Here is an 11,605-nt window from a genome sequence, read left to right as displayed (position 1 = left end):
CTTAGGAGTTAAGATTGACTAGGGCATGCCTAGTCAACAGCAAATCCAAGAGCTAATGGGAAGTGTTGTTGGGTACTCCTGCCAGGTGTACCAAATATCACTGTTGTACCGTTCTGCACAGCCTCTTTAAGTGTAACCCATAATAAGGCCTAGTGGCTGCTATGGACATGACATGTTTTTTGGTGCTTGTATTTCTCTTCAACTGCATCGAGAGATGTAACATCATTTTGGGTAAACAAAGCCCTCAGGATCTCAGCAGAAATTTTCAATAGCTATATTATAGTCTGCACAGATCTATTACTCAGCTACAGGATAATCCAAGGGTAAGCAGTGCAAGTTTATTCAAAAAAGCAACAAGCTGGCTGAAAAAATGACACTGGTGGTTGGAAGAAAGCTTAAGTATGTTGCGTAAATGCTAGTTCCAGGAATTAATTGCCTAAAGGATTTCCTATAATATACTAATTTGTTCTTAGACGAAGTAAGAGAAATACAGCATAATACGTTGGAAAGAGTTCTTCAGCCTGTTAAAACAATTCGCAAGGAAGTCCACCATCACTGAGAAATTGTCTAGATGATGATATGGAATGAAAAAACCCTCAGCTAGGAGCCAAACCCTACTACCCATAAGTGACAGAAATCTGTATAGCTTCCTTTTTCTTCCCTCCTACTTTGGCTGTTGCATCAAGGTGCTTTTTTGTTGTTGTTGAAGAACCACTGGTGAGGGAATTGGGACCCTTGGTTTTCGAAAAAGGGATTTTTATTGACGCTTCTTAAGAAGCAAGCTGTATGTGCTTCATGGAACCAAGTAGAAAAAACTCATCTGGTACAATCCTGAAAGCTCTTCTGTAGCTTATTTTTGTTTCAGAAATGGCAATAGGGGTAAGAGATAGATTAACGCTAAATTTGGGTTACACACTTTGAACTTTTTCCTTGGTGAGCCAACTGTAATGTGGGAACAGAGATATGATCTGAATTATCAAAATTGTTAGGGCAGTGGGAATTGTACTGCTGTGTACACTTTTCTGTAGTTCACCAGAAAAAAACCCTAATTCTGACACTTATCTCTAACTGTATGTATTGGTCATCAAATACTATTAGACTAGGCAAATATTTACCTGAATTAGTAATGAATAACATTATTCAGAGAATGGCCATATTTGTATGAAACTCCACTATCAGCAGACTCAGAGGATCCTGACTCCCTCAAAACCTGCCCATATTCTCTCTTATGGCAGGAGGGTGCCCTAAGGAGGTAGCAGCAATAGAAAGCCATTAAAAATACATAGCTTTCAAATTTTGAAGCAACTCCCTTATAATTGTTTACTCCCGCATATCTAACTGGTGAAGGTGGAGACAGTTGTCTTCTATGGATCTAGACATACTAAGCTTTGTTTTAAAAAGTATTTTACATTCAAAATATGCATATGCACGACTGCCCATGGTGAAGAAATCAACAAATCAGCCAGTTATGTTTGTTTAAAAAAATATTTGCTTATCTTTCCATTTTTTTCCTACTGGTTTCACCTATCACTGTTGCACAAACTTTGAGACTTTGAGTCAGAACCTTGTTGCTTGTTATTAGATTCATTTAAAACTCTGCAAGTTCAAAAGTTCAAGTATCATTGCAGGGTTTGTGTTTGGAGTGAAACAGAAGAGAAGTGATAGGAGGATGACAGAGTAATGAATGGGAATCGAAGGAAACTTCGAAGAAATAAATTGACTAAAAAAGTGGAGAAAAAAGTATCTTCAACGTTTTATTTTTAATGTACACACAATGTAGTTATAAACCGTAGTGTCCGGCTCCCGTGCAGTACTGTTTCTTCCCCACCAGCCCCTTCCCCCTCCAGCTCCCACCACACCTGCCAAACAAACCAAAGATAATTTCTACCCACAAGACCCCCGAAAACAGATGTAACAGCCACGAGCAGTTTCAGGCAGCCCTTCAGGGGAGTTGAAGGCTCGCCAGCACCACTCTCACGGCTCTTCTCCAACTCTAAGCCGAGCCTTCAGCCCCCGGGGCGCCGACGCCTCACCAAGCCGCCCCGTGGCCGGGAGCAGGCCCCGTGCTCGGGGCAGGGCCGGGACGGGACACGGGACCCCGGACCCAGCCCTGGGTTTCCAGCCCCCGGGGCCGCCCCCCGCCCGCGTCCCCCCGCCCCGTGGGCAGGAGGCGGCCCCCACCTGCCGGCCGGCGGGAGGCGAGGCCGGGCCGTGCCGGGCCGTGCCGGGCCGGGAGGGGACGCCCCCGGTGCAGGCCATGGCCGGGTGCTGCCTGTCGGCCGAGGAGAAGGAGTCGCAGCGCATCAGCGCCGAGATCGAGCGGCAGCTGCGCCGGGACAAGCGGGACGCCCGCCGGGAGCTGAAGCTGCTGCTGCTGGGTGAGTGCCGGGAGGCGCTGGGCACCGGGATCCGGGCATGGCGCTGGTGGTGCTGGTGGTGCTGGTGGTGCTGGTGGTGGTGCTGCACGTCTGCCTTGGACTAGGTGCAAGGGTCTGAGTGAGGTGCTAGGGGCAAGCGGGTAAATACTCTGGGTTTTGCGGTGGATATTTATACGGATTGAGGTCTGTCCCTCAAGGCGTTGCGGCGGCGGAGTTAGCTCACCTTTCTGCAGGTGCCTCCGAGGTTCGCGAAGTGTCTTTTATTCCAGTGAGCTCTCCTGCAGCCTCACCCCCTTGTGCAAGGCAGGTGATACGTTGCGCACTCATGTCAGGCTTCCTCCTCCGTTTGGTCCTGCGGTACCCCACGCTGTTTTTCTGTGTCAGTTTGCTGTTTAACCAGGAACACGGGTGAGGGATTCGTTTTGATAAGGGATTTTTGAAAAACCTCGGACTAACAAAAAATACTCCCCCCAAACAAACAAAAGAACTTGCATCAGCACTCTATTTGTATTTATTGCTGTTGAAATCATTGTAAAACACACTTTCTCCGGCTATGAGCATCAGTGTACAGCTATGAATGTTACATGTTGTGCACAGCAATTGAAAGAACTTTTTTATTCATCAGGTTGTCCACTTGAAAGTAAAGCAAAATATACAAATAATACTTACTTGTGATTTGGGGCCAAGCATAATTTTTTAGGTCTTTGAACAAGAAATGTCAGATTCTTAGTGTGATTTTGGGAGAAGTTAAAGGAAAGTATACAGAAAGACCAAACCTGGTAGGCGATGTAAAGGCAGAAGCTAGTAGGCAAATCATGAGGAGCTGCTGCATCTAGGAATTGTATTTGTATGCCTTCACAGCAGAGATGGGATGATATTTTTAACTGGGGGTGATGTCCTCGGGCATCTTCTGGCTGCACAGCTGTGGCCAGCATGGTCAACACTGCGAGTCATGGTGGGGAGAGCCCATGGATGGACAGCCGTGAGGGGGCTTGGTTCTGGAGCCTGGGTTTTTCCAACCCTTGAGGTATTTAGATGAAAATAATTTTTATGGCTTCAAAAAGGAAAGATTTTGTGTAATTTAGGCCTCAGGTTTGACAGAGAAATTAGAGTGAATGCCCATATGCCTGCTAGCTACAAAGTCAAATGAAGTTACTGGTTTGTTTTGAGGGCAAATCTGTCCTTTATAATGTTTGAGTCCAAGTTTAAAATTGTAATTGCAAAGTTATAACTTTAAAAGTCTGCAGTAAGGTTGAGTACTGTCCTACGTTCATCTGCTTGTTCTTGTTGAAATGTAGTTAGCTTCTCCTTTTAGAAAAGACTGTTTGCATGTTGTAATGCAAAGACATTGAGGAAAACCTTAGATGGAGTTGTGCAGGAAGAATCTTTAAAAAAGGCTTTAAATCTGCTCAAGAAGCAGAGTGCTTTCAAAGAACGTGCTTTTCAAAAGCACTCCTCGGTGACAATATTCAGGGCTCTGGGGGAAATACCAAGCCTTTTTAGAAACTACCTGTTGCAATAAAAAAACTAAAACTTCCTTCTGACATTACCAATATGTAACATTGTGACAAGGCTGATTTGTTTACAATAGCAATTAAGGTATTTTCTAGAACATGAATGTAACCCTCCATGTCCAGTTATGCCAAATATACATTAGAAAGTATAATATAAAGCATGTAGTTCTATTCAATAAAAAGTAAAAAAATCTTCTTGTCTGGTAAATTTTGTAGTACCTTTTTTCTTTTACATGTGATAAGAAAAAAATGGGTTATTCTGATTACTGTTCGTCCAGCAATGTTTTGTCTTCTGAAAGCAGGTCTTCAAGGAATGATATGAGCGTGACATAAACACAACTTCTCTCCTTCCAGTAGCCGGTACTCTTAGCTCCCAACCATTTCAGTTGCAGAAGCTTCCTGAGACATGTGGAGTTCCTGAGTTTTTAGCAACCCTCCATGGTTCTTCTTCCATGAATTTACCTAGCATCTTTCAGCCAGCCACAGCATTTTGTGGCAGGGAGTGTTCAGCCTACCTGTGTTTTGTGTGAGAAACCTCTTCCATTTCTTTTTGATTTTGGTTTGGCCTCTTCCTTTTATTTAATAACTCCTAACATTAGTTTTTAAAGAGGGGGAAGACTGTCAGTGCCTATTCACTCTTCTCTGTCTGTCTTCCAGTCTTACAGGCATTTTATATCCTTCCTCAGTCATCTGTTTTCCAAGCCGAAGCAAATAAATTATTATATTTTTTCCTTCGCTGTGCCCATGTACTTGCATGGCAGTTGTGTGCTAATGAAGAGGGATGTAATACATTTTCAAATCTTGATTACTCTTGAGAAATATACTGGGTAATGGATTTTTTATTTTTAATTTCATTTTGTTTAAAACACTGGTTTTCATTATTACCCTTGAATACCTGTTTCCGACTTCCTCCCACTCCCCTCTGCAGCCAAATACACCAAAATTCCCATCTTGAGTTACAAAGCAGACTTTGAAAGGAGCTCATTTTGTTCCGTAGTGCTGAGACCTCTTGGAGAATAGACACCCTTGCGGGTGACATTTCAGGTTCCTAAAATAAGCCTTAATACCACAGGTACATGACAAAGCTTTGCTGGCTGTGTCAGGTCAGGGTGTGAAAAATTGGTGCTCCCTGACATGACAGTAATAGAAGCACTTCTGTTAATAACGAGACCCCATTAAAAACTCTTAATTAAGAGGATTTGGTGCTGGAGGAAGTAGGCATATCTTTTTTAAGAAAACAACTTTAATGTCTGAGAGGAAAAGTGTTGTATTCTTGTCCAGGAATATTGTTAAAGTACTTGATAGTTTATAAAAGTAACACTTAAATTGTGATTGTGAATTAAACTTCAGAATAAAACCTCTAAGTGTGGGGAAGATAATGCTGCTTGTGACTGTACATAATCATAATTATGACTTACAACCAGTGGAGATTAGTGCAGGTGGTCCTTCTGAAGGCTCAGTGGGGATTTTCTCAATTGGATTTTGCTCAGGTGGATTTTCTTCCAGTGTGCATCATTATAATGGCTGGGTGTGGAGAGGGTCATACTTGGCAGGCAGAGTCACTGCTCCTTGATACTTCAGTATTCCTTGAGCAGAGAGAGATGCATCTGGGAGCCGTAATCCACAGCAGTTTCAACAACTGGTGTAAAGACGGTAGACTGGCAGTACTCTGACTTCTGACTGGAAGTAGGAAAACCTCAAAACAGACAATGCCGTGACAGATCTCACTGGAAGAACGCTGCACCTTTGACAGACATGCTGTTGTGGTCCTTAATGTTCTTTTAAGCATCTGGAAAGGTTTACATTGATGGTATCATTTGGGTGAACCGCTTTGTTTTGTTTTGTTTTGTTTTGTCTTATACAAGGTCATTCTTTGGCAATGATAGAGAACAGAAAATCAGGCTTTAATGAAAGCTCTAGAGGATCTGTCATTGCTGTTGTGCAGGGGACGCTGTGGTCACTTAAGAATTTTCCCATTTAAAACATAAGGGTTAAAAGAACCATTCATTTTGGAGCTTCTGAGGTAGTAAATGACCAGCACTGATTTTTGCATTTCTTGGAGAAGTGTCCGAGACACGTACAGAGAGAACAGGTGTTGACTGGCTTCTAATTACTTCGTGACATTCACTGCAGTAGCAAGAAATACCCTGTGGCGTTTAGTTTTCCTAAAAGAAGTCATTACATTTCTATGGTAAGCACAGTTTTGTCTTTCTGAGAATAGGAGAATTCTAGCTGTGTCAGTGGGGTTAATTTTTTTCTTGGCACTGGTCAGGCTGACACTCATAGATGTGTTAAAATATGACAATTTTTGAGTGCTAGTGTAGGAATAAGAAGCATCTCCATGATGAAACTAATTTGAATTTGTGTGAGACAGAAAGTTATGCAGGAAGGAAGTATATACATATCAGTCTAGTGGAGATAGAGTCCATCTTACCAAGTCCTTAGCAGATCTGTCCACGTTCTTGCTAATAAAAATCATTAGTTTGCATAAATTACTCTGATTTAAACATATTCTCCTCTGGATAATATAAGAGGCAAGATTGAGCATCTGGAATGAATAGGATTTTTTCTCAATAAACTAATGGCTTTGCCTGCTAGCTTGTCAGTTTTCCACTACAGCTCTCTCTGGTTGCAACTACCAGAAACTCTTTGCTCTTCTGTTTGGAATATGTTTTTTATGCATGATTTTTATTCCTGTAGGTAGCCAGGCCTGTCTGTGGTGAATGAAAGGCCAGTGAAAACCTTAAGGGCTGAAACAGAATCTGAGTAAATCAGTGGGATTGACTTTACCACACCCTATGCGGGTGTCGAAGGGTGCAGTCAAGGCATCTTTGTGCAACTCAGTATTTCATTGCAACCATATGCATGAGAAAAACTGCTGCTGAGCCTCAGCTCCTCACTGACAATAATGGCGCTTGTTTTTCCTTCCTGGGATAAGTACACTGGAGTGCACGTACCCTGTGTCATGAGATCATGTCTGATAATGATTGTTTGCTCCTCTGCATCCCTCCTCCTCCAAGTTGTCTGTGCCTGCCCTTTTCAGACATATTTGTGGTACCTGTGGCAGCTTCTGTGAACAGATACCTGGTAAATTTGTTCTTTTTATTTTCTAGCTTTTGAAAGCTAGTAACAAGAAAAAATAGTGTGAAACTAGTCTACGTTGTATAGGTATAATAGGAGGATGCTGTCTCAGTTTGAAGAATTGTATTTTTTACATGAATGTGGTTAATTCTTCTTCATTTTATTTTAGTGGTTTGCTAACATGATTCTCACAACTGACTCTCTAGAGAAAGCTGATGCCATGCACAAGTGCTTGTTATGCCTTGAAATTCTGATTGTGAACTACAGTTTCTGAGAACCAACAAGACGATCCATTTCTTCAGAAGCTGATCTGTACAAATACTGAAAAATTCAATTTCAGTTCAATTAGTCTCATGCTTCATCATTATGGGCAGTTGTAGAATATTTACAGACTGTTTGGATCATGTATGGCTGATTTGCATTGTGAAGCATGAAGTCCAGTGACCACGTGAGGATATCTAACAACAGTTCTATCAGTATACAAGTGTATCTTCCTTCTTACCTATTTCTGAATTTCACTGGGTATTAGTTGAAAGTGTCAGTTATTTTCCAACTCTAGTATGCTCTATGCTTCACTTGGGGGGCATGTAATTGTCATTTCTAGTTGATGCTAATACTATCAAAACATTTATTTATTTATTTATTTTAATGCTCAAAGGCACAACAGTTACTAGACAAATAGAAATGGTTGTTTTTTTAAGACAAAACAAGCACAGTATTTTTAGGAGGAAAAGGATCCCGGGATTTTGTTTCCTTTTAATTAATTAAATTATTTATTTATTTATTTTTGAATTACCTGGTTTACAAAACCCTTCTAGTATGTTGGAAGGAGGTAGATGAGGAATGAGGAGAAGAAGACATGATCTGTTGAGAACGTTTTTTACTTGTATGGTCCCCAAATGGTAATCAACACTAAAAGGAGTAAAGTGGCATGCCTGCAATTTTTCCATAAAGTAATGTCTTACTGTTAATCATTTTGGATTTTTGGTGCTCCGTCATTTTCTGAGATATCTAATATTCATTCTTCATGTTGCTTGAAGAAAGCAACAAACCGGAGTAAAGGAGAAAATGCAATTTTTTTTTTTTTCTGTGTATGCTATCAGAGAGGAAAATAATTTAATATTTTTCTCACTTTGATCCACCTGGTCTTGTTTCTAAAGGAAGTAGTAATAATAGGCAAGGCAAAATTAGGATTTTCTGAAATTATATGTTTTTATTTAAGAGGGAGTTTACTAAGTAGTATAATGTAATCATACTTACTCTTCTGAAAGAGAAAGAAAAAATGATGAAATGAACAACTGATTTTTATGACAATGCTAATAATTCTCCTAACTGCTAAGTGATTTTTGGTAGGATTGCCTTCTGATACCTTTTTTTACAGTATTTGGTTATTTGTTCTTTGTATAACTTACTTTGTTTGCCTGATGTTATTAACAGTAGAAAGAGGTAAATAAAGTAGTATATCTCTCTGCTTTGAAACTGAAATACAGTGGCTAGCTTAAAATAAATTCTCAAGAATCCACAGCTCCTCTCTTTTATAGGAGCATGGTGAGCGAAGGACTGGGTGCTGAGCGAAGGGAAATGAACATGGGAGCTGATATGTTGCGGCAGTACCAAGGAATTATAACGTCAAAAGGAAGCATGACACTTGGTTGAATTACTGTCTGAGCAGCAGTGGCTGTGTAAACTAAGCAATAATAGTTTTGTCTGCACAAAGCAAACCCAATAGTGCATGCTTTCATTTTATCACATTCACTGTGATGCGTACAACTTTGCCATACTTTCAGTACCATTAATGCACAAAACCTTCCCAAGTGAATGGAAGATTTGTTCAAACATGTTAATAAATGGTCCTATGATATCACAGTCCCATTTTTACCCCCATAGTTTAACTAGGTCTCATAGATTGATGATCTGCTTTTTTTTTTTTTTTTTTTTTTTTTTTTTTTAACTATCTATGTAATATTTATAAATATATCTAGCTGACTAGCATCCCTTTCACCTCCAGAATAAGTTAGTGCTAATGAAAGCACCTAATGAAGGCAAGGACTGTTGTGTGTTATTCCTTTACTTTCTTTTCATGGTGTAAGGGTGGCTATACTACATCTTTATCCATCTATAGCTACTATTGAATGCAGTTTTCTCTCAAAAAGTATTTAGCAAAGTCAGCTGCATATCACCAAGTCACTTTTTTTCACTAAATAAAGAGAAAAGCTCTCCAAGTATTTGATGTTGATTTTATGTTTAGGAAGTGCTGATATATTTCAGGTTAGCTTCTACTTGAGTATGAGAATCATACAAAGCCATTAATAGTTTTGTTCCTTTTTGATTTTTAAGAGCACACGATCAAACTGAACAAATAAATGCTTCATAAAGAGCATTCCAGTTGGAAAGAATAAACATAAAAATGAAAATATTGTCCTGGGAAATAGTTTTGCTCTAGGTTATGCAGTGAAGTATTAAATATAAACTTTGGTTATATTTTCCCTTTTATTCTTTAAGAGGGTGTTTTTTTGTTTGTTTGTTTGTTTGTTTTTCTTGTTTGTTTGTTTGTTTTGTCTGTAAATCACTTCCAGGTCCAACGATTTCCTCTGCCAAGGAAAGCAAGTTTTCTGTTTGTTTGTTTGTTTTATGAGTAGCATTATACAAGTTGTTGATTCACTAACTGCTTGTTTAAAATGCATCTTCAAAGTGCTTGATTGAATTTGCCATTTCCTAGTGTTGCAAATATATAAGCATTTAGTCTCTTTAATTTGGATAGTCATCTAAGCATATAGCTTCATTTGCAAACTTCAAGAGCGGATCAGAACTCTTTTTTTTTTTTTTTTTTTTTTCCCAAGGTATGAAGATAAAACTTTTCTGAATGCAAGATAATCTGTTGTTTTTTCCAGAATGCTGGAAGTTTACCTTGACTGCTTTTTCTCTGGCTTCTATTTGTTTTATTTTTATTTAGCTACTGTGTTTTTGTTGTTGGTTTTAGTTTGTTTCACTACTTTAGATTGTTTTAGAGCTGTTTCAGGTAACTGCCTTTGTAAAGAACCTTTTTAGGTCACTATCACTGCAGGGGAAAATTCTGATTTTGTTGTTGTTTTTGTTATTGTTTTGGGTCAGTTACCAAATATTTCCAATTATTGTAACTTACAAAGTACTTGACCACCTCAGTGGGTACTAAGAGTTACTTACAGGCCTGTTTTGGAATTAATGATCAACTTGCTGATGAGTACTTAAGAATCCTGTTAGCACAATTGTTTATAAACATGAACACTGAAAAAGCATACTTGAAACATGATTTTAGGTGGTTGCTTGGAATGGTTCATTTTTAGCTGACAGCATGTAATGTGAAGGTTGCTATTTTCAATATGCTAAAAATAAAGTTAAAATTTGATTCAAGTAAATAAAATCTGGTTATAAAATTAAAATCTGATTACAATAAAATTCATAGGAAAACTGAGGAAGTAAATTACTGGTAAGTAACAGGTACCTACAAATCTGTTTCACCCAAGTACTTTCCTATTTTCTGTCAGCAAGTTGATATAGCCTGTGATTTAAATGGCTGTGAAAAAAAGATTTTGATTTCCTTGCTTTGCAGCTAGAAAGAAAAAAAAATCCTGTTGATAACTTTTATCATTGAAATTTACATTCTCAACTTCTTTAGGTTGTTTATTTTAAACTTTGTGTTATGCAGCCAGTCTTGTATCCTAGTGCTTTCTTTACTACTGTGCTTGGCTTCAACTCTGTTGTATGTATAAAATGCTGTGTAAATGTAGGTGAAAATTTTGCAGACACAACTTTATTTGCAGTATTTCTTGAATGAATAAGGTAACTTTTCAGTATGCCTAGCTGAGTGTTGTTTTTTACCCTTGCCTTTTCTGCTTCTCAGATACATTGCATGACATTTGACTACTGAGTACACCTCTTTATATTTCTTTTTGAAATTGGGACAGTAATTTTTGACTGACGTACTATGTATTACGAAGCCTTCCACTTCCACTGTAAATCTGTCTGAAATGCCAGTGCTAACAGTACTGTGAGATATAGTTGAAAAATGAAAGTGATGACATATAGCAGCCTGTTATGAAAAAGTTGTGAAATCTGAGTTCATTTAGATTATAATCATAGAAAGATATTACAATTTATTGGGCATCCGAATTTCCACTCCTGTGTAGTTAACCCAGAGTGAAAATTACAGCCTACAAAATTTTGAAATAATTTCTTCATCACTTCTATTTGAAAATTTTTCACTGATTTATGGATTGAAAACATGGCACAGATGGGGAGCATTTTCCACTGGAAACTTACAAACTTGAAGTAAGTATTATGGAAAACAGTGTGAAAAAATATTCAATGGTAAAAAGATAATTTATGCAGTTTTGTTTCAGTCTGTGTTTAGCACAGCAATGTTCACGTTTCAGATATGTTAAAGCTACTTTTTTATATATATATATATATATTTATTTTTGTCCAAAAAAGGAAAAAGGAGCAGGATTTAATACTGTGTTTAGTATCTAGTTTCTCCTAAGTTTTGTCTTAGGAAAAGTAAATTTGAGGCCTCTCAAACTCAAGTACATATTAGGCATGTGTTCTCTTAAAAATCAAAACATAAAAAACAACTTCAGCAGCTGTAATTTTGCT

At 38.6% G+C, this 11,605-nt stretch overlaps 1 protein-coding gene across 1 annotated transcript in view; it reads left to right on the top strand.

The window, feature by feature from the left end:
* The first annotated feature begins 2,157 nt into the window (after positions 1-2,157).
* GNA14 (G protein subunit alpha 14) overlaps positions 2,158-11,605 on the top strand; it is a 74,294-nt gene continuing 64,846 nt past the window's right edge. Inside the window, exon 1 of the mRNA XM_040541751.1 lies at positions 2,158-2,378. Coding sequence (XP_040397685.1) covers positions 2,258-2,378 — 121 coding nt within the window. The 5' untranslated portion in view covers positions 2,158-2,257. The remainder of the gene's footprint in view (positions 2,379-11,605) is intronic.

The sequence above is a fragment of the Cygnus olor genome, chromosome Z (genome assembly GCF_009769625.2).
Source record: "Cygnus olor isolate bCygOlo1 chromosome Z, bCygOlo1.pri.v2, whole genome shotgun sequence".
Classification (NCBI taxonomy): Eukaryota; Metazoa; Chordata; class Aves; order Anseriformes; family Anatidae; genus Cygnus; species Cygnus olor.
The sequence above is the reverse complement of the archived record's forward strand: the minus strand, read 5'-3'. Positions and strand labels throughout refer to the sequence as shown.